General features: G+C 43.2%; 1 protein-coding gene across 6 annotated transcripts in view; it reads left to right on the top strand.

The window, feature by feature from the left end:
• The window catches only part of LOC145350848 (KH domain-containing RNA-binding protein QKI), a 595,016-nt gene that overhangs the window by 177,955 nt on the left and 392,700 nt on the right, over positions 1-24,361 (top strand). For all 6 annotated transcript variants that reach the window (XM_080200210.1, XM_080200214.1, XM_080200212.1 and 3 more), the window contains exon 2: positions 7,410-7,552. In XM_080200210.1, coding sequence (XP_080056336.1) covers positions 7,410-7,552 — 143 coding nt within the window. The remainder of the gene's footprint in view (positions 1-7,409; positions 7,553-24,361) is intronic.

Genomic DNA, 24,361 nt, shown 5'->3' with positions numbered 1-24,361 from the left:
AGATGCAAGAGGGATTTAAAAGTCAGGAAGATTATCCAGTGTTGCTGACACTTTTACCAAATAGTCAGGATAAATCCCACCTCACTTAATTAGCCGGCATGTGTTAAAAGTTTGAAACATAAAGTATGCTGATGTTGTCCGAATGTTAAGGATGTGATGCTCAGCAGAGGAGTCCCAATTTGACCCCTTTGCATTATAGAGTTATACATATGGAATTATAATAAAATTTGCTTATACTGATCCTGGAAATTATCACAGTAAGCAGCATGTTCAGGGAAAAGCTGCTATTCTCAGTTGTCTGGTCTCTAAGTTGTTTGTTTATTCACAGCTTGATAATTCATAAGATTTGTTTAAAATACCAAAAGTTAAGTTTAAAAATGTTTACAAACTCATCATTTTTTTCAGTATGTGATTCACTTAGTGTGGTGAGTTACAAAGTAGAGTAAGTGATTTGTACATGCTTCAACATAGAGCTCTTTGTTAATCTACTTTGAAACAGAAAGCAATGTTTCTTGACAGGGCTAGCAGATAATCATGAATAGCACGATACTAAAGCTTGGGACAAAATTTATCAGTGCAATTGATTTGTAGTAGTAGTGCAAATAATATGTAATATAACTTGCTTTCCAAAAACAACTTGTACTTCATAATTTGACTGCTTAATCTTTCATATATTAATAGTCCACTCACCTGATGAAGGAGCAGTGCCCTGAAAGCTCGTGATTCCAAATAAACCTGTATAACTTCTACCTGCTGTTGTGAGACCTCTTACAATGTATTTATATAAAATAGGGGAAACTGTGTTACTGAGAATTGAGCACAAAATTTATGCATTTTGGCTTTATCTCAGATAATGTGCTGAACATTGATCAGCTATTGCTGTTAAATCTGAAGACAAGCACAGGATGTTTATTTATTAGTCACAAGTAGGCTTACATTAAGACTGCAATGAAGTTACTGTGAAAATCCCCTAGTCACCACACTCCAGCACCTGTTTGGCTATACTGAGGGAGAATTTTAGCATAGCCAATACACTTAACCAGCACATCTTTCAGACAGTGGAGGAAACAGGAGCACCCAGAGAAAATCCACACAGACATGGGGAAACATGCAGACTCCGCACAGACAGTGACTCAAGCTGGGAATCGAGCCCAGGTCCCTGGTCTCACATCACCGAGGACCCAGGTTCGATTCCCAGCTTGGATCCCTGTCTGTATGGAGTCTGCATGTTCTCCCTATATCTGAGTGGGTTTTCTCTGGGTGCTCCTGTTTCCTCCACAGTGTGAAAGACGTGCTGGTACTTAATCTTCGAAATGATTACTGCCTTCAAGTACTCACAAGAGAAGACCAGAACAGTGTGCTGTCCCCAAAGCTAACCAAAATAAAATTAATGACTTTGATTAGAACAAAATAAATAAATCACCAGGGATAGCTGGTATTTCTCTGAATGCAGAAAAAGACTGAGGAGGAGATTTGTGAGGTACTGAGAGAGTTGCTGGAAACTGGGGAGATGCTCATACTATAAAATATACACAGATAACTACAAGCTCATTAATCTGCCTTGCATTATATGTGAAACTACTAGCTATATATTTCAAAATTGTCTGTGTAATAATAACAGTAAAAAATTCCAAATATTGATTCAGAAAGGGACCATTGTCTTTGACTTCTTTAAGGTAGGGGCATCCAAAATGGATAATGGAAAGCCCTTTACTATGATGCAATCAAACTTCCAAAATACACTTTACAAAGTTTTATATGAAAGGCCATTAAATTCAAAGCCATGGGGATTCTGAGTAAATTGTGGTAAATGGTTAAGAAACTGGCTTTCGGGAGCAAAAATGAATACACATTGAATTTATGTTGAAGTGGGAGTACTTACTGAATGGGGTACTTCAGTGTCTGATGCTTCAAAGTAAGTGAAGTGCTTTGAGATGTTCACGAGAGTTGAAGTTATATAACTGCCAGATTTCTAAAGTTGGAAAAATGAAAGCTTTATTTACATCAGATAAGGTTATTTGGACATTTTACTTGACACATTCTCTTGAGTTTTTTTGATAAGATGGTAATTCAGATGGTAACTTGCTGAAGTTCGGTAGGAATGATGATATTCTGTTATAAACCACAATTCGCAGCACCACACATTGGTCCATTAGCAGCAGGAAAGCTGGGAGCTTGTTTTCATGGCCAAGTTTCAGAAACAGAGTTGAAGAACTATTCTCGCATGTGCAATATTTCTTCAACAATTTTAATTGATTTCAATTGAGTTTATTTTTTAACTCATCACAATTCATCATATGTCAGGAAATAGGCCACTGTGGAAACTTTTCTTAAAATATACATGTATGTTTTGAAGTTCCTTTTTTTTCAACTTGAGAAGTTATAGGCGGAAGATTTTGATTTCTTTTCGAAGTGTCAGCTCTTGTGGGAAGAGCAGAGTGTGGCCTGCTTGTTGCGATGCCAAGTTTTCTTGCCATATTTTTTGACACTTTGGGGCGGGGGCGAGGCCGGGCTGGGGTGGTGGGGGGGGTGCATGTTGGTGGTGACAGGGAGAGAGAAAGTGAAGGGGCAGGCCTCTTCATGCTGGTGGGACAGGCTCTGAATGAACTCCATTTGCCAGCAATTTAGGCTTTTAAAAGACCAGGACACCAGTTTTTAAAGGGTGTCCCAATTTATAAGAATAATAAAGGAACACTTCAGCACCCCCAATATGCAATCCCACGGCAGTGCCAAGGCATGACCCTCTCCTCTTTCGGGCTGTACTCAGATTTGCACCTTTGGGGGATTCTGTTTGACAGGTGTACCCATGGCAATCCTATTGTGATTCACCTTAGTGTGCCCTTATGCCAAGGTGAATAGACAATCTAATGTGGGGGGTCTGATATGCATATTTTAAGTAAATAAAAATGGGGATCCCAATTTATCATTGTGGGGTGGGGGGGGGGGGCGTGGAGCGGAACAATAGAGTAGGGAAATCCTGCTAGTGTAGAAGCCATTTTGGGTCTCTTGCTCGATTATCTGTCCCTCTGCTGTTCCCACCCCTCCTTAAACGGAGGCAGAAAATCCCCACTCCCTCAAGTTTTTTCTGTTAAGTTTTGTACGTTTTTGAAACATAGAAATGGGAAGCAGGAATGGGCCAGTCAGCCCTTTGAGTTTGCTCCGCCATTCATTTTGATCATGGCTGATCATTGAATTCAATATCTTGATCCCCTCTTTCTCCCATATCCCTTGATCCCTTTAGCCCAAAGAGCTATATCTAACTTCTTCTTGAAATCAGACAGCTTTTGGTCTCCACTGCATTCTGTGTTAATGAATTCCACACGTTTACCACCCTCTGGGTGAAGAAATGTGTCCTCATCTCAGTTCTAAAAGGTTTACCTCATCGTCAAACTATGACCCCTGGTTCTGGATTCCTCTACCACTGGGAGCATTCTTTCGCAATCAACCCTGTCTAACCCTGTTAGAATTTTCTAAGTTTCTATGAGATTCCCTCTCACTCTTCTCAACTCCAATGAATATGATCCTAACCAACTAAGCCTCTCCTCATATGACAGACTTGCTATTGCAGGAGTCAGCCTGGTAAACCTTCACTGTATCCCTTTATAGCAAGGACATCCTTCCTCAGATAAGGACACCAAAACTGCACACAATACTCCAGATGTGGCCTCACCAATGCCCTGTACAATTGCAGCAAACCATCCTTATCCCTATACTCAAATCCTTTCATTATGAAGGCCAAAATACCATTTGCCGCAATTAATAAGAACATAAGAACATAAGAAATAGGAGCAGGAGTAGGCTATTTAGCCCTTTGAGCCCGCCCCACCATTCAATAAGATCATGGCTGATCTGTCGTGCCTCAGTTCCACATTCCCGCCCTCTTCCCATAACCCTTAATCCTCTTGCCTATCAAAAACCTATCAACCCACGTTTTAAGTATATTTAGCGATGCAGTCTCCACTACTTCAACGCGCAGAGAATTCCAGAGATTCACCACCCTTTGAGTGAAGAAGTTCCTCCTTAACTCCGTTTTAAACCGCCCCCCCTTTATCTTGAGGCTGTGCCCTCTAGGCCTACTGTCCTTTCTGAGCAGGAAGAGCCTCTCCACCTCTATCGTATCCATCCCATTCATCATCTTATATGTCCCAATGAGATCTCCCCTCATTCTTCTAAACTCTAACGAGTACAAGCCTAGTTTATTCAGCCTCTCCTCATAGTTCAACCCCCTCAACTCCGGTATCAGCCTAGTAAACCTCCTCTTCACAAGGCCAAAATATGCTTGCGTAAGTGCGGCGACCAAAACTGCACACAGTACTCCAGCTGCGGCCTCACCAGTGCCCTGTACAGTTGCGGCAAGACCTCCCTACTTTTATATTCAATCCCCCTCGCTATGAAGGCCAGCATCCCATTCGCCTTCCTGACCACCTGCTGCACCTGCAGGCTGGGTTTTTGCGACTCATGCACAAGGACCCCGAGGTCCCTCTGCACTGTCGCCTGTTGCAGTTTTTCGCCATGTAAGTAATAGTCCTTCCTACCATTATTCCTACCAAAGTGGACAACTTCACACTTGCCAACATTAAATTCCATTTGCCAGTTCCTGGCCCATTCGCCCAGCCTATCTAGATCCTTCTGCAGACTTTCCACACCCTCCGCACAATTTGCCGTTCCACCAACCTTGGTGTCATCAGCAAATTTCGACACCATACACTCAGTTCCCTCCTCCAGATCATCTATATAAATGGTAAATAGCTGAGGCCCCAGCACCGACCCCTGGGGCACTCCGCTAGTCACCAACCGCCAATCCGAATAGCACCCATTGACCCCCACTCTCTGCCTCGTATTTGACAACCAATCCCCTATCACGCTAACACCCTACCCCCAACTCCATGCCCCCTGACCTTCTGTAATAACCTCTTGTGCGGCACCTTATCAAACGCCTTCTGAAAATCAAGAAACACCACATCCGGCTCTCCGCTATCCACCGCCCTAGACACATCCTCATAGAACTCCAATAAATTTGTCAGACACGACTTCCCCTTAACAAAACCGTGCTGCGTCTGCTCTATCAAACAATTCTCCTCAAGATGCCTCGCTATTTTCTCCTTGATCACGGATTCTAACATTTTTCCTACAACAGACGTTAAACTAACCGGCCTATAATTCCCTGCCTTTTGCCTGCCACCCTTCTTAAACAACGGTGTAACATTAGCCATTTTTCAATCTTCCGGCACTTCCCCGGAATCCAGCGACGTCTGGAAAATAATCACCAAGGCATCCACTATCACCTCAGCCATTTCTTTCAGAACCCTTGGATGCATTCCATCTGGTCCTGGGGACTTGTCCACAATCAGTCCCTCCAGTCTTTCGAGCACTGCCTCTTTAGTAACAATAATGTCATTCAGGCCCTCCACTCCTACCATCTTTCCATCGCTAACACCCAGCAAATTATTCATGTCCTCCTCCGTGAAGACCGAAACAAAAAAGTTATTCAAGGCCTCAGCCATAGGACATAGGCTAAGAGAAGGTGAAAAGGAATGTAGTAGTAATTGGGGATAGTGTGGTTAAGGGTATTGACACAGTCCTTTGTCACAATGACAAAGTGCACAGAAGGGTGTGTTGTCTGCCTGGTGCTCGGGTCCAGGATGTCACATCTGGGCTTCAGAGGAACCTGGAGTAGGAGGGTGAGAATCCAGTCGTTGTAGTACATGTGGGTGCCAACGACGTAGGCAAAATGCAAACTGAGGATCTGGGGAGGGAGTATGAAAAGCTGGGAATGGAATTAAAAAGTAGAACTGACAAGGTGGTTATCTCCGGACTACTGCCTGAACCGTGTGCAGACGGGCGTAGGGTTGATAAGATTAAGGAAGTAAATGGGTGGCTCAGGGATTGGTGTGGGAGGAATGGGTTTGAATTTATGGGGCATTGGCACCAGTATTGGGGTAGGTGGGACCTGTTCAGGTGGGATGGGGTTGGTCTGAACCGTGCTGGGACCAGAGTCCTGGTGAATCGTGTAGATAGGGCTTTAAACTAATTGGGGGGGGTGCGAGGGTGGGTGAAATTACGGGGCCTAAAGTAAAAGAGAGGGTACAGGTAAGGGAAGAGGCCAAGGATGTCCCAATAATAAAGGGAGTAGGGGGTGTGAGTATGGTTGGTGGCGTTCCAGCAAATAGGGTACAGGTGAAGGCTGGGATGAAGGCACTTTATCTGAATGCACGAAGCATTCGGAATAAAGTGAATGAGCTGGTGGCGCAGATCAGCACAAATGGATATGATCTGGTGGCCATTACAGAGACGTGGCTGCAAGGTGACAGGGACTGGGAGCTGAATGTACAGGGGTATCAAGTGTTTAGGAAGGATAGGCGGGAGGAAAAAAGGGGGGGCGTAGCTCTGCTGATTAAGGATAGCATCAGGGTGGTAGTAAGGGATGATATCGGAGCCAAAGAGCAGAAAGTGGAATCGTTGTGAGTGGAGATTAGGAACAGCAAAGGGAGGAAGACGCTGGTGGGTGTCATCTATAGGCCCCCAAATAATGATCTGGAGGTGGGGCGGGCTGTTAATGCGCAAATAAATGAGGCGTGCAGGAACGGAACGGTGATAATTATGGGGGATTTCAATCTACATATTGATTGGTCGACCCATGTTGGACGAGGTGGGCTTGAGGAAGAGTTCTTGGAATGCTGCCGGGATAGTTTCCTTGAACAGTGTGTGTTGGAGCCGACGAGGGAGCGAGCTATCTTGGATCTGGTGTTATGTAATGAGGCAGGTAGAATTAGGGACCTTGTGGTGAAGGATCCTCTTGGGGAGAGTGATCATTGTATGGTGGAGTTTCTGGTGCAGATGGAGGAGGAGAAAGTGGGTTCCCGGACCCATGTCCTTTGTTTGAACAGAGGGGAGTACGATAGGATGAGAGACGAATTGGCAAATGTTGATTGGGGGAGCGCATTGGAAGGTAGGTCTGCTGAGGAACAGTGGAGGATCTTTAATGAGATCTTTCTTGGTGCTCAGCAGAAATTTATTCCGATGGTTAAAAAGGATCATAGGAGGAGAGATAATCAGTCGTGGATAACGAAGGAGGTAAAGGAAAGTGTTAAATTAAAAGCGGAGGCGTTTAGAGTAGCTAAGAGTAGTGGGCCAGAAGAGGATTGGGAGAGGTTTAAATATCAACAAAGAATGACAAAGAAGTTGATAAAGAAGGGTAGGATAAACTATGAAGCTGGCCTAGCACTTAATATAAAAAAGGATAGTAAGAGTTCTTATAAATATATAAAAAGGAAGAGGCTGACTGGGGTGAACGTTACTGTCTGCTGTACCTGTGTACATACTTTCAGCAACTAATGCATGAAGACGCCAAGGTCTCATTGAGTATCCACCTCTCAGTTTATATCTTTGCCTTCTCCTTTGTTCTGCAGAGATCAGCAGAGTGCGGAAAGATATGTACAACGACACATTAAATGGCAGTACAGAGAAGAAAAGTGCAGAGTTACCAGATGGTGTGGGGCCTATTGTACAGTTACAAGAGAAGCTTTATGTACCTGTTAAAGAATATCCTGATGTAAGTATATGGTTTAGCTAAAAATGTTTTGTCATTCATATTAAGAAATCATCTTTGAAACCAATTATGTTGGTCTGGAAGACCTTTGGTTGTAATGTGTTTGTGATGATCAACAAAACTTCCATATTTCTTAGAATTCTACCAAAAATATAAGCTAACTGACGATCTGTAGGCAATAATAATACAATTCGACTCATTACTGAAAAATGATTTCTAATAAAAATTGGAGATCATAAATTTTATTTGGTTCCAATTCTTCTGTGAGAAAAGGCAAAGGTTCACCAGCAGCATGTTTTAGGAATCTGCACAAAGACTATTGCTGATCTCAGTATACCAAGATTTGCAACAGAGACTGAAACAAAGTTATCTAATTTCCATAACATAGATGGGCATTTGAAATGCCATAGCACGCAAGACTAAGGCCCATTGCTGGAAAATGGAATTAGAATAGATAGATTACTTGATGGTTTGACGCACACCCAATGGGCCATTTGGGCCTGTTTCTGTGCAGAAAAACTCTAACTCTATAAACCTCATAGTGTCATGGGGAGTCAAATAATGAAGCGGTCATATATGTGCAAAGGCATTTGAATAGAATGAGGAGATGGGGTTATGACTAACAAATAGCACTTACTATGGGCACATGTAGAGTGTTGCAGACAGGACGGGGATTCATTTGAACAGCCATGATTTCTGCTCCTCTGCCCATCTGTAAACAGAGAAAGGTGTTTTTGATTTCTGATTTGCCTCCTTTATTAGTGATGGTATATTTTCCTCAACCCTTCTTTGAATTTCATGGACTCCCTACAGTGCAGAAGGAGGCTATTCAGCCCACTGAGCCTGCACCAATCATGATCTCAGCAAAGCACTATTCCTGCAATCCCATGTATTTACCCTTCTAATTCCCCTGACACTAAGGGGCAATTTGGCATGGCCAGTCAACCTAACCACACATCTTTTGGACTGTGGGAGGAAATTGGACTACCTGGAGGAAACCCACGCAGACATGGGCAATATGTACAAACTTCACATCATCACCCAAGGCTAGAATTGAACCCAGGTCCCCGGTGCTAGTCACCATGCCTTTAATTTGGAGTGTTCCAAATCATTCCCACAGCAAACTCAAGATAAGATGAATTATGAAGATTTGTTCCATCTTGCATGCACACAAAATGTATGAAATGTCTGCCCCTTTTGCATTCAAACAATAAAAGACGGATAAGGAGAAAGAAGGGATTCAGGGCAAGACCATGATAAAAATAAGGGTTACAGTTTTATATGAGTCCAGAATCCATAATCAATAGCCCAATAACGTTTCCTTCGTGGGGAAGCAGGCTGTCTCTGGCAAGGTGATCAGAAACAAGGACTTTCACAATGCGCGAAGACTTGTAGAGTTGAATTAGTCTTGAAGCCACAAATACAGGAGTTCCAATGTTCCAGTGGTTTACAGTGTAGATGGGGCCAGGCAATTTACCTGGACTGAGCTCTTTCTCCAGCTAACTGTTCAGTGGTAAAATGATTTACTGCTTGGGCTCAATTCCACCTGGCAATATTACAGATTCTCTCAGTTTGAGGGAGGTCACATGGTATGACTGTGGTTTCTCCCCAACTTTGACAAAGGGTCATCTGGACTCAACGTCAGCTCTTTTCTCTGCTTACAAATGCTGCCAAACATGCTTAGATTTTCCTGCATTTTCTCTTCTGATTTCAGATTCCAGCATCCGCAGTAATTTGCTTTTATTTTGTTTCTTCTCTGGGTTTTGGACTAAGAATATATTTGCCTATATTTACCTCAAGGCCTGGAGTCTTGAGGTGTTTAATAGAGGAATCCTGGCAGACATACCATCTCTGGTCAGAGCTCTGCCTTTGAGATGGAAATGTTAGTGTATTTCTCTGGAATTTGATTGTCAGCAGTCACAAGGGCATTAGCACTTCTTTAAAGATAATGAAGTTCCTGCTGGTTTTCTGAAGGTTAGACATTTCTCTGGTATGAGTATGATTGTAAGAAGTCTCACATCACCAGATTAAACCTGGTGTTGTGAGACTTCTTACTGTGTTTACCCCAGTCCAACGCTGCCGTCTCCACGTCATGAATATGATTGGTCATGGTAAAACTTTGTTCATTTTAAAGATCCAAGATAATTTTACATAGTAGCCAGGCTTGTATTCATACATATACATGTATTCCTTCATGTCCTCTGACAGGGATAATGGTTATGGGACCAGGAAAGAAAAATAAAAAATGAGAATTGCAGTTTAGATGTCTAGAGGCTTCAGGACACAATGCAGAATAGGAATCTTGGACATTATTGACCAACTCAGTGAAATCCTATTATATGATTCGTAGTCAGATGGATTATATACAAACCTTGGAAATAGTAGTGTGTACCAGGCTATATAACCACATCGGAAATGCTGTGTATGAGACAAAAAAGCTCACAAGCGATGATCAAAGAATTGAATAATCTTAAGTTAATAGATAAATTGTACATGTTGAAGCTAGTCAGAAACACAGACTGAAATTTGGAAGAAAAAGCCACTGACAGTTTAGATTTAATTACCTCATAAGTTCACCATGTTCTGTGTACAGCAAACTGTCTGCAAAGGCAGGTAGCATAGAAACATTTCAGGAAATGACACAACATTTAATGTTGTGGGTTACTGAGGTGCATGAGCTTTTGGGAGCAGCAGATGATCTGCAGAGCCTTGTGCTTTCCTGTATTGTCCATTTTCAGCTCTGATCTGGGATTATTTTTATAATGTGGATATGCCGGCGTTGGACTGGGGTAAACACAGTAAAAAGTCTGACAACACCAGGTTTTAGTCCAACTGATTTATTTAATAGTAAACTCACTAGCTTTCGAGGGGATTCCCTCTTCTTCAGGTGAATGGAGAGTTCTGGCCTCAGACAGAACATATAAAGCACAGACAGTTTAGAGATTACTGATTAGATTGCGAATCTTTCCACCTAACCTTTTGAACAGCAGGTTAGGTGTAAAGATTCGCATTCTAATCAGTAATCTGTAAACTGTCTGTGCTTTATATGCTCTGTCTGAGACCAGAACTCTCCATTCACCTGAAGAAGAGGGAATCCCCTCGAAAGCTAGTGAGTTTACTATCAAATAAATCGGTTGGACTAAAGCCTGGTGTTGTCAGACTTTTTACATTATTTTTATACATACAGAAACATACAAAATAGGACTAGAAGTGAGCCTGCTCCTCCATTCAATAAGATCATGGTTGATCTGTTTATGTTTCAGATTCCGCATTCACTTCTACTGTGATAACCTTTGATTCCCTTGCCAAACAAGAATCTATGCCTTATTTTATTTTATATTACTTTCATTCTATTTACTTATTTTATGCCCCATCTCTTATTTACTCTTTTTTTACATTACCTGCTTCACAAGCCTGTTCCTTTTTTGTATTAAAAAAATTACATGCATGCATATACAAAGAAGAAATATTTTCTAATGCCTAATGATTTGTCTGAAGATATTGTATGCATGTTCCCTAATCCTGCCATTTTAAATAACATACCCAATGGGACAAAATCTAATCACTTTGTTTTGAAAAGCTCAATGATTTCTCCTCTAATCCTGCATTTTTCTGAACAAAATTAGCCCCACATCCTTGCATATCGATAATTATTTGGTCAATTTGGTTGTAATTTTGTCAGCCTTCAGACTTTCATTTCTCTCACCAAAACTGTAGGCATCAAAACTGTATTCAAAGTTTGAACTGATTTCCACAGCTGGGATTCACTGGGCTTGCTAGCTTCTGGTGGGAACCCTGACAGCCCATTGAATTGTGCATCAGGCCTAAGACTGTCAGGCGCAATGCTCCCGACCCGCCCCGCCAATCCCTATCAGGTTCCTGCTCAGAGCAGGCGGAAACTCAATGAATGTTCAAAACTGCTAATAAACACTTCATTATTGGGCTAGATACTGACTCAACGTCCTCCCGTGTAGGGGTGGGGGGAGAGGGGGTGCTGTGTGAGTAAGTGCAATTTTTGATAATTTCTGATTTTCCAGAGAAATTCTTGAACAACTGTGTTTGAGATTAAAACTATTCCTTCAGTGCTGAGAGCAAATTCAGACAGTGCATTCCAGATCATCTTAATTTACTGCAGAGAATAGTTTTTTCCTAATGTACCTTCTGATTACCAATTAGAGCATAATTTTATGCTCCCTGCAAGATAAATCCTGAGGTGGGGGTGGGGACCATTAAATTGAATGTATGGGATTCTCCCCAGAAACCCCCCGGTCCAATCCCAGAAGCAATTTCATGCATGGGTGGACAGGGCCTGAGGTGGGAAACCCATCCATTTACCATTAAATGGCACTTAATTTTTAGGCTGGTGGAATCGGGTGTGAGGAGAGTGGGAAACTGATATTTCCACCTTTTCCCCATCTTGGGCGGGAAGTAAAGGATGGGTGCCTCACTTTAAAGCCCACCCCCTCCACCAGCATCCCCCAGCCAGTCACCCCCGACAACTCTCAAGAGCGGACAGAAGTTCTGTACACCATCAATCAATGTTCAATTGTGTGTGAAATGGCAGTCAGAGTGTGAGAGTTGGCAGCTGCATGTTGGGCACTGATTGCTCATCATTCTTAAAAATTCTATCCTAATCTGAATGTTCTGGTTCCCAACTCTGTGCCACTGGGAATGGTTTTTCCTTATTCACTCCATTAAAAGCTTTCTAGATGTTGAACATCGCTATCAAATCATTTCATTTCTCTGATTTAAGGAGAACAAACCCAGGGCAGAATTCTTCCAAAAAACGACTAAACGTCATAATGGTGAGAAAGCAAGAATGATCCGTGCTGGTTTCTCGGTGGGCTCCGAGCTGCAATCCTCCCACACTCATTTGCTTTTTTTGGAGAATGTTGAGTTACATGCTGGTACTGGGGGGGTGGTGGGAGTAAACATGCCAGTGAGCCTGGCTTTAGAGCATCAGCCGTCTTTTTGCACCCCCTGCCCCAACTGTGGATATTGGGGCACCTCCCTATAGGTGGCATATTCACTCACCCCATCCCTACAGGAGTTGCCAGCATTGGGGCCTCCTTGATTGGTCCCCCATCATGACTCCTGACATGACCCTCCCCAAATGGCCCCTCCATTCATAGGCCCCACCCTTTGGCACTGCTCTTGGCACACAGCTGGGGCCCCCAACTGCTCTGCCGTGCTGCCTGGTGACAGCAGCCGGGATGCTTATTCGCCACTGCTGGAGTGCCAGGTGGGCACGGCCCAATGGGAACTACCTTGCTATGCTCTCGGCCATCCAGGGACTTCCATGGTCTCTGAGTCCCCTGGTATGGCCAATATACCAGGTCGCTCAGCCAGTGGAAACCAGTAGTGATCTGCACTGGCATGACCTCCCAATTGAGAGGTGGGAGCATTCCAGGAGGGGCAAAGATTCCATATTGATTTTGCTAATACGATAGAGATCCGTTAATTTCATGCCAATCAGCCTCGCATTGAGATCCAGTTTGTGCCATTAGAAAGGGCTGGGACAATCGCAAATCGTTTGGCACCGGGTGCAAAACCGATTTTTAGGCCTGCATGTTCTTCTCCAGGATTGGCATGATCTGTACCAGGCATGGTGAGGTTGAAGAATCGCCCTCCCCAGTCTCCCTAATTTCCCCACATAAATTTTACACGCCTGTGTGTTCTACTAAATTTCCTCTGCACCCGTTCAAAAGCATTGAAGCTGCAAAATTGACCGCAATCCATTTGGGTCCTGGCCAATATTATTTTAAAAATTTGCATAACTTATTTTTCTATTCAATGGCCTTATGACTAAAGTAAGAAGTCTCACAACACCAGGTTAAATTCCAACAGGTTTATTTGGAATCATGAACTTTTGGAGCGCTGCTCCTTCATCAAGTGAATCACTCCGAAAGCTTGTGATTCCAGATAAACCTTTGGACTTTAACTTGATGTTATGAGACCTCTTACTGTGCCCACCCCAATCCAATGCCGGCATCTCCTTATTACTTAAAGCCAGAATTGCCGTATGAATTAACAACTTGTCCTGCCACCTTCAAAAATATTTGGCTGAAATCACCTGGTCCTGTTCCATGTTCAAAATTATTTTATGTTTGCTTCTCCTCATTCTTCCTATCAAAATGAATTACTTCATATTGCTATGCTTAAATTCCATTGTCATAGACCCATTTCATCCAGCCTGTGTCATTTTGAAATCTGTTATGGGGGAGACAAATCCGGGGCAGTGATTGTGGGGTGGGGGTGCGATGCCTGGTTAGTGATCAGTGATTTGGGGGTGGGGGGGTATTGGTGGGGTGGGAAAGGGGGGTTATTGATGGGGTGGGGGCAATATCTGGAATGGTGATTGGTGGGTGGGGTAGGGAGAGGTGGCAATGGGCAACCTGGCATAGAGAGTGATTGGCAGCAGGTCCAATGTCTGAGGGGGGGAGGGGGGGCAGCATGAGATCTCTCATTAAGTTGGAAGATCAGAGTGCCTATGCAGTGGCACCCCTAGAGCTCAGCAGCTAGTCCCTCCAGCAAGATTAGGACCCACTCCTCCCTCATTTGGCGAGTATTGCATCCTGGCACATTTTTTTGACAGTGCCATAAGGTTGCTTTTTTAACTCACCCAAAAAACAAGCTTGAAACATTCCCATTTTCCCACCTGTTCAGCACTTTTTCATAAAATTCCACCTTTTGAAATTATGCTACGTGTAACCGAATCCAGATCATTACTGTGTGTCAAAAAGCACACTGCTTCTAAAACTGTGGGTACTATACTTTGCAGCCGTGCAGTTTTTAGTCACAGTTTTGCTAGCAAGTTTATTATGTGGTACTTTATCAAATCTATATGCACAATATCAACTGCATAACTCTTAATAACCCTGAGTTATTTGAGGAAGTAATGAAATCAAGTTAGTCAATTACCATTTGCCTTTATCTGTGCTTGTTTTTATAAAATCATTGACTAGTACAGCACAGAAGGAAGTCTTTCAGGCCATCAAACATTGGCTCCTTTGACGAGCAATCTAGTCCCATTCCCTTGCTATTTTCTCATGGTCCTGAGACCTAATTTCCTCATTATTTACCCAGCTCCCTTTTGGGGCACCAATGAATTTGTATCCAGCATCCTGTCAGTTAGTATATCCAAAATCCTAACCACTTGCTGCATAAAATGAATTGCCTCATGTTATCACTAGTTCTTTTGTCAATCACCTTAAATTTGGACTCTGGTTATCAATCCTTCAGCCAGTGGAAACATTTTCTCTTTGTTACTTTATCAAAACCTTTTGCAATTTGTAAGCACCTGTATCAAATCTCTAGAGCCTTTTCTGCTGTAAGGAGAAAAACCCCAGCCTCTCCATATAACTTTAATCTGTTGCCCCTGCAACCATCCTAGGAAATGTCTTCTGTACCCTCTCCAAAACTTTCACATTCTTCCTAAAGTGAGGTGTCCAGAATTGGACACAATACTCAGTGGAACTAGTGCTTTATATATGTTTTGCTATGTGTTTTGTATTCTAAACCTATATTTATAAAGCCCAGATTCTCATAAACCTTATGAACAGCTTTGCTAAGCTTACCTTTCACCTTCAAAGACTTGTGCACAAGCAAAACCAGGTCTCTCTCTCTTTGCATTTCCTTTAAAATTGTACTATTTAGCATGTATTGTCTCTCCCCATACTTCCGACTAAACCTATTATTTTTACCTAAACCTTGTTCTTTTGTGATGAATTTTATGTGGCATGTGACCACCCATTTCACAAACCTGTCTATGTTCTTGTCTTCTTGAAATCTGTTGCTATTTTCCTCACTGTTTACTACACTTTCAGATTTGGTCATCTGCAAATTTCAATATTATGCCCTATACTGTCCAAATCTTAATGTATTTCAAAAACAGTAAAAGTCTCACAACAGAAGATTAAACAGCAGCTCCAAAAGCTCATGATTCCAAACAAATCTGTTGGACTTTAACCTGGTGTTATGAGACTTCTCATTCTGCCCACCCCAGTTCAATGCCAGCATCTCCACATCATATTTCAAAAACAGCAGTGGTCCTGGTAATTAATTTTAGGGACTTTCCCACTCCATCCCCACTATTGTAAGACTCTTTTTTAAATAGGTATGAGTAACATTTACTAAAAGAGTCCCCAGGCAGGAAGGGTATGGGTGACCACCAGGCAGAGCAAAAGGGGGAGGCAAGCAGTGCAGGAATCCCCTGTGGCCATGTCCGTCAAAAACATACCACTTTGGATACTGTTGAAGGGAATGATCTCTCAGGGAAATCCACCACAGCCAAATTTGTTGCACCACAGTTGGTTCTGCTGCAGAGGAGAGGAGTGTGAGAATGCAATAGTTATCAGGGATTCAATTGTAAGGGGGAATAGGTGTTTCTGTGGCAGCAATACTCCATTCTGTTGAAGATGCTATGGACCCAAATAATACCCAATTGACCATTTTTGCCTATATTAGATATGTATTAGCAGCTGCTTGCTTTTCTGCAATGCAAGCCCTGATATTAGCTTGTGCTCTTGCACCGGATGTGTATTGTAGCTTTTGCCTCATGTCCCAAAATTCCCATGCAATAGAGGTCGAGCTTCATTTAGAATTCATTGAAGAACCTTTGCAGGGCATTTTCTGACAAGTCATCATTTTGATATTCTGGATGTTTTTTAAAAAATGCTTTTCCATCCAAAAAAGCCAAATTCAAATTGAATCCAATTCATGGTCCCCACCTAAGGGATAAAAAAGATCCAAATTGACAAAGTGAGGCATTGCACCCCATCCTAGGCTTGATCTGATGCTTCATCTTAGCCAAAAAGTCGAAATGGCTTTGAAAATTGGTGTCAGAGTAAAGCTTTGGTTTAACTCTATTGGCTACCCTGATCATTGATTCAACCCTAGCCTGGGCAAGCCACCGTTGCTAGCCTCATCACCTGCTTGATTATGATCTCACCCATGTCAGGTGCTGCAGAGTAGACTTAATGGTCATCAGCTGCCAAATTCAGGTCCTAGTTTTGAATACCTACCTAGAGGCTGATTCCCTTCAATCATAGAACATAGAACACTACAGCACAAACAGGCCCTTCGGCCCACAAGTTGCACCGATCACACCAACACCTACCAATCTATAGACCTATCTATAACCCCCAATCCCATTAAATTCCATATACTCATCCAGAAGTCTTTTAAAAGACCCCAGCGAGTTCGCCTCCACTACCACTGACGGCAGCCGATTCCATTCACTCACCAGCCTCTGAGTGAAAAACTTACCCCTAACATCACTTCTGTACTTGCCTCCCCACACCTTCAATCTGTGTCCTCTCGTAGCGACCGTTCCAACCCGGGGAAATAGCCTCTGAGAATCCACACTATCTATTCCACTCAACATTTTATAAACTTCTATCAGGTCGCCTCTCAACCTTCGTCTCTCCAGGGAAAAGAGTCCCAGCTCCCTCAACCTAACTTCATAAGGCATGCCTCTCAGTCTAGGCAACATCCTTGTAAATCTCCTCTGTACCCTTTCAATAGCTTCTACATCCTTCCTATAGTGAGGCGACCAGAACTGCGCCCAGTACTCCAAGTGAGGCCTGACAAGGGTCTTATAAAGTTGCAGCATTACCTCCCGATTCCTAAACTCAATCCCTCGATTAATGAAGGCCAGTACACCATACGCCTTCTTGACCACATCCTCCACCTGCGAGGCCAATTTAAGAGTCCTGTGGACCCGGACCCCAAGATCCTTCTGCTCTTCAACACTACTAAGACTCCTGCCCTTGGTAGTGTACTCGTTCATCCCATTGGTTCTGCCAAAATGGACGACTACACATTTATCTGTGTTGAAGTCCATCTGCCACTTCTCCGCCCAGTCCTGCATCCTATTTATGTCCTGCTGCAACTTTTGACATCCTTCCAGACCATCCACAACACCACCGACCTTCGTGTCATCAGTGAACTTACTTACCCATCCCTCCACTTCCTCATCTAGGTCATTTATGAAAATGACAAACAGCAAGGGTCCTAGAACAAATCCCTGGGGCACTCCACTGGTGACTGACCTCCATGCCAAAAAAGACCCATCCACAACCACTCTCTGCCTTCTGCAGGCAAGCCAGTTCTGGATCCACAAGGCCAAAGGCCCTTGGATCCCATGCCCTCTCACCTTCGCAAGAAGCCTTGCATGGGGGACCTTATTAAACGCCTTGCTGAAGTCCATGTACACCACGTCCACGGCACTTCCTTCGTCAATGTGTTCAGTCACATTTTCGAAGAACTCAACCAGGCTCGTAAGGCACGACCTGCCCTTGACAAAACCATGCTGACTATTTCTGATCATGTCAAACCTCTCCAAATGCTCGTAAATCTTGTCCCTCAGAAGCCTCTGAGGTCAGACTCACCGGTCGGTAATTTCCCGGGCTATCTCTGTTCCCTTTCTTGAAAATAGGAACTACATCCGCAATCCTCCAATCTTCCGGAACCCCTCCCGTCTCCATTGACGACGCAAAGATCATCGCCAGGGGCTCTGCAATCACTTCCCTCGCCTCCCACAGTATCCTGGGGTACATCCCATCTGGTCCCGGTGACTTATCTATCTTGATAGAATTCAAAAGGCCTAACACATCCTCCTCCTTAATATCCACATACTCAATCTTTTCCATCTGCTGCAAAACCGTAGCAAAATCTCCCAGATCAGTTTCCACTGTGAATACTGAGGCAAAGTACTCATTAAGCACCTCTCCCATTTCCTCTGGTTCCACACAGACCTTTCCCCCTTCCCCTTTTATAGGTCCTATCCCTTCTCTTCTTATCCTTTTACTTTTCACATATTTATAGAAGGCCTTGGGATTCTGCTTAATCTTACCCGCCAAGGCCTTCTCATGACCCCTTCTGGCTCTCCTAATTTCCCTTTTAAGCTCCCTTCTACAATTCTTATACTCCTCAAGGTCCTTAACATCTCCTAGTTCCCTGAATCTTTTGTACACCTTTCTTTTCCTCCTTACTAGGTTCACCACAGCTTTTGTGCACCACGGTTCCCGTGACCTACCAAAACCCCCTTGTCTCATCGGAACGTTGTCATGCAGAGCTCCAGACAAACATTCCTTGAACATCTGCCACCTTCCTTCGGTACTTTTCCCTAAGGACGCCTCCTTCCAGTTTATTTGTCCAAGTAACTTCCTGACTTCTTCATATTTCCCCCTACTCCAGACAAACACCTTCCTAGCCTGCCTGATTCTATCTCGTTCCAGTGCAATTGTGAAGGAGATAGAACTATGATCACCATTCCCAAGATGCTCTCCTACCGAGAGATCCATCACCTGTCCTGGTTCATTCGCCAGTACCAGGTCAAGTACAGCCTCTCCCCTCGTAGGCTTATCCACGAACTGTGTCAGGAAACCTTCCTGAACACACCTAACAAACTCCTCCCCATCCAAACCCCTTACCCTAGGGATATTCCAGTCGATGTTTGGGAAATTGAAGTCTCCCATCACGACAACTCTATAATGTTCAATGATGGGTTGATATAGGTCAAACCATATCTTTATTGTAACCCTATTCTCTTTTTGGCATCAGTTTATCTCTTAATATGATCTTGGATTGTGCATATTTAACCAATCATCCTTATCTTAAAGAATGAGGAAGATATTATCTGTCATCGATAAACTACCATTCTATTATGGACTGTTTCTTCATTATGTATTTTTTGAAAACCTTATTTATAGATTTGCAATTACACACATTAGAATAGAAGGTTTAGAAGTGTCCGTTTATGAGCATTTTGTACATTAGATTATGTATTGATTCAAAGATTCAAATTAGTCTTTTAATTTCAATTCACTTAAGAGTTTAGCAAGACAATGTTGGTCTTGGTCTGAACCATGCTGGGACCAGAGTCCTGGTGAATCGTATAACTAGGACTGTAGATAGGGCTTTAAACTAATTAGGGGGGGGAGGCTGCAAGGGTAGGAGAAATTACAATGTCTAAAGTAAAAGAGAGGGTACAGGTATGGGAAAAGGACAAGGATGTCCCAATAATAAAGGGAGTAGGGGGCATAAGAAAGGTTAGTAGCGTTAATAAATGATGCGTGCAGAAATGGAACGGCGATAATTATGGGGGATTTCAATCTACATATTGATTGGTTGACCCATGTCGGTCACGGTGGGCTTGAGGAAGAGTTCTTGGAATGCTGCCGGGATAGTTTCCTTGAACACTGTGTGACGGAACCGACGAGGGAGCGAGCTATCTTAGATCTGGTGTTATGTAACGAGGCAGGTAGGATTAGGGACCTTGTTGTGAGGCATCCTCTTGGGACGAGAGATCATTGTATGGTTGAGTTTTTGATGCAGATGGAGGATGAGAAAGTAGGGTCCCGGACCTGTGTCCTCTGAACAGAGGGGAGTACAGTAGGATGAGAGAGGAATTGGCAAATGTAGATTGGGGGCGCAGATTGGTCGGTAGGACTGCTGAGGAACAGTGGAGGATCTTTAAGGAGATCTTTTTCGGTGCCCAGCAGAATTTATTCCAATGGTAAAGAAGGATTGTAGAAGGGATAATCAGCCGTGGTTATCGAAGGAAATAAAGGAAAGTATTAAATTAAAAGTAGTGGGCGAGTAGAAGATTGGGAGAGGTTTAAAAATCAACAAAGATTGACGAAGATGATGATAAAGAAAGGAAGAATAGACTATGAAGCTAAACTAACACTAAATATAAAAAAGGACAGTAAGAGTTTTTATAAATATATAAAGAGGAGGAGGCTGGCTAGTGTGAATGTTGGACCCTTAGAGGATGAGAGGGGGGATTTAGTGGTGGGGGATGAGGAAATGGCTGAGGCCTTAAATAAGTTTTTTGCCTCGGTCTTCACGGAGGAGGACGCGAATAGTTTGCCGGGTATTAAAGATGGAAGGATGGTAGGAGTTGAGGGCCTGGATGTGATTACTGTCACTAGAGAGGTAGTGCTTGATTGACTAGCAGGACTGATGGTGGACAAGTCCCCAGGACCGGATGGAATGCATTCCAGGGTTCTGAAGGAAATGGCAGAGGTAATAATAGATGCCTTAGTGATTATTTTCCAAACCTCGTTGGATTCCAGGGAAGTGCCAGAAGATTGGAAAACGGCTAATGTTACGCCGCTGTTTAAAAAGGGTAGCAGGCAAAAGGCAGGTAATTATAGGCCGGTTAGTTTAACGTCTGATGTGGGAAAAATGCTTGAATCTGTCATCAAAGAAGAAATAGCGAGGCACCTTGAGAAGAATTGTTTGATAGAGCAGATGCAGCACGGATTCGTTAAGGGGAAGTCATGTCTGACGAATTTATTGGAATTCTAAGAGGATGTGACTAGTGCGGTAGACAGAGGGGAACCGGTGGATGTGGTGTTTCTCGATTTTCAGAAGGCATTTGATAAGGTGCCGCACAAAAGGTCGCTTCAGAAGGTTAGGGGGCATGGAGTCGGGGGTAAGGTGTTAGTGTGGATAGAGGATTGGTTGTGTAATAGGAGGCAGAGAGTTGGTATCAATGGTTGTATTCGGATTGGCGGTTGGTGACTAGTGGAGTGCCGCAGGGATCGGTGCTGGGGCCTCAACTATTTACCATTTATATAGATGATCTGGAGGAGGGGGCTGAGTGTAGGGTGTCGAAATTTGCTGATGACACAAAGATAAGTGGAAAAGCAAATTGTGCGGAGGGTGCAGAAAGTCTCCAGGGGGATCTAGATAGGCTAAGCGAGTGGGCGAGGACCTGGCAGATGGAGTACAATGTTAGCAAGTGTGAGGTTATCCACTTTGGCTGGAATAATAGTAGGAGGGATTACTATTTAAAGGGCGAAAAGCTGCAGCATGCTACAGTGCAAAGGGACCTGGGGGTCCTTGTGCATGAGTCGCTAAAACCTAGTCTGCAGGTGCAGCAGGTGATCAGGAAGGCATATGGGATGCTGGCCTTAATAGCGAGGGGGGTAGAATATAAAAGCAGGGAGGTCTTGCTGCAACTGTACAGGGCACTGGTGAGGCCGCAGCTGGAGTACTGTGTGTAGTTTTGGTCGCCGCACTTGCACAAGGATATTTTGGCCTTGGGAGGAGTGCAGAGGAGGTTCACTAGGCTGATACTGGAGATGAGGGGGTTGGACTATAAAGAGAGGCTGAATAGACTGGGTTTGTACTCGTTGGAGTTTAGAAGGATGAGGGGGGATCTTATAATGACGTGTAAGATAATGAAGGCGATGGATAGGGTAGAGGTAGAGAGATTCTTCCCGCTCAGAAAGGACAGCAGGACTAGAGGGCACAGCCTCAAGATGCTGCAGCTGTATAGGGCATTGGTGAGGCCGCAGCTGGAGTACTGTGTGCAGTTTTGGGCACCGCACCTGCGCAAAGATATTTTGGCCTTGGAGGGAGTGCAGAGGAGGTTTACTAGGCTGATACCAGAGTTGAGGGGGTTGATCTATGAGGAGAGGCTGAATAAACTAGGCTTGTACTTGTTAGAGTTTAGAAGAACGAGGGGAGATCTCATTGAGACGTATAAGATGATGAATGGGATGGATAGGATCGAGGTGGAGAGACTCTTCCCGCTCAAAAAAGACAGTAGGACTAGGGGGCACAGCCTCAAGATAAAGGGGGGGCGGTTTAGAACGGAGTTGAGGAGGAACTTCTTCATTCAAAGGGTGGTGAATCTCTGGAATTCTCTGCCCGTTGAAGTGGTGGAGGCTGCCTCGCTAAATATTTTTAAGACGCGGGTTGATGGGTTTTTGATAAGAGAGGGGATTAAGGGTTATGGGGAGAGGGTGGGAAAGTGGAACTGAGCCACGACAGATCAGCCATGATCTTATTGAATGGCGGGGCAGGCTCGAAGGGCTAGATGGCCTACTCCTGCTCCTATTTCTTATGTTCTTATAAGGGGGGAGCAGTTTAGAACAGAGTTGAGGAGGAACTTCTTCACTCAAAGGGTGGTGAATCTCTGGAATTCTCTGCCCGTTGAAGTGGTGGAGGCTACCTCGCTAAATATATTTAAGACACGGGTAGATAGGTTTTTGGTAGGCAAGTGAATTAAGGGTTATGGGGAGAAAGCGGGAAAGTGGAACTGAGCCACTTCAGATCAGCCATGATCTTACTGAATGGCGGGGCAGGCTCAAAGGGCTAGATGGCCTACTCCTGTTCCTATTTCTTATGTTCTTATGTTTTTAAATAGTAAGTACTATAGGCTAGTTTATTTTGCATCTTATTTCCTTTATATCTACGTTTATGGGCCCCATACACAGAAACAAGACAGGCCATCTATCCAGGTTTCTGCAATGTAATTGAGCTATATGTGAGTGATAGGGGTAATTCTTCTAACATTTTTAAGGTAAAATTAGATTTTCTATCTTAAAATACCTGTGCTCTTGGCTCCGTAATGTCATGGATAAGGTGAAGTGTACTTTGATTTTCACCTTATGCGTGGTGAAAGTGTCTACAATGTTTGAGGCATGAAAGCACAAAACACTTAATTTGAATAGCCTTGCATAATTGATGAATCACAAGTGTTTAAAGCCTGCTCTATGTTTATATAGTGGCAATTTTAGCATATAGAAATCAGAATTTGAAATTCATTGGCAGGGTTGGGATGATCAGACACCTGTTAAAAGTTTTGAACGTTAAACGTATAAATCAATCTTTCAACATAAAGAAGAATATTTTATTTTTTATTGTTGTGATTGGAATTGATTATTTTCCACTCTCCTTTACTCCCCATTTATGAGGAATCGTTTAATCTATATTGAGTGGAACCAGAATTAATTGTTTTTCATGAGTTTATGTGACAGGCAATAAGGCTATTAAAACCAACATCACAGAAATCTCTTAAGTCAGGCACGAAGCAGTGTAGAAATGAAAATGTATCTCATTGGATTGCCTGTTACTTAGACAAATATAATTAATATGCTGAAGGATATATATTTCGAAAATAGTTTTTGGCAAAGGCCTCTGTAGCTCATTTCTCATTTCAGACAAATGTATAATTCTTCATTGTTACATTCACAGGCAAAATGGCTTAATTTCAGCTTAGAAATCCTAACAACCAAATCGTTCCTTCAGTTTCAATGCTTTAATAAAATTGGTGACTTAATAATGTAGTCTCAGTCGAACAGTTGAATTTGATTCCTGGGTGCTATCATATGCAAAGATAATGTCACATATCAACTGCCACATATGGCCAACCATTGGAGTCAGTAGCATAGTGCCAGTAAGTGAACTTAATATATATGCGGAAAATTTTGGTGTACCTCTGCACATACTAGTCACCAGGGTTTCCTTCAAAACTTGATCTACTGTGTTAATTTGGTCAAAATACTGCTGGAGTCTGCAGACAGAGTATTGAAGGAAATAGATGTTGTCCAGCATAAATTAGAGTGGTGGGAGAGGTGTCGTGGGCGTGGTTAATGCTTTTCCCTCACCTTAGAATTTAGCAATGACTGGAAATAAATATTCCACTGCGAGCAGTGGGCGAGAAGAGGATTGGGAAATGTTTAAATGTCAACAAAGATTGACAAAGAAGTTGATAAAGGAGGGTAGGAGAAGCTATGAGGCTGGGCTAGCACTTAATATAAAAAAGGATAGCAAGAGTTTTTATAAATATATAAAAAGGAAGAGGCTGGCTAGGGTGAACGTTGGTCCTTTAGAGGATGAGAAAGGGGAGCTAGTGGTAGGGGATGGGGATATGGCTAAGGTCTTGAATAACTTTTTTGTTTCTGTCTTCACGGAGGAGGACGTGAATAATTTGCCGGGTGTTAGCGATGGAAAGGTGGTAGGAATGGAGGGTCTTAATGACATTACTGTTACTAGAGAGGTGGTGCTCGA

The sequence above is a fragment of the Carcharhinus amblyrhynchos genome, chromosome 12 (genome assembly GCF_965287045.1).
Source record: "Carcharhinus amblyrhynchos chromosome 12, sCarAmb.v2.hapA, whole genome shotgun sequence".
Classification (NCBI taxonomy): domain Eukaryota; kingdom Metazoa; phylum Chordata; class Chondrichthyes; order Carcharhiniformes; family Carcharhinidae; genus Carcharhinus; species Carcharhinus amblyrhynchos.
Note: the sequence above shows the minus strand (reverse complement) of the source record. Positions and strands in the feature narration are given on the sequence as shown.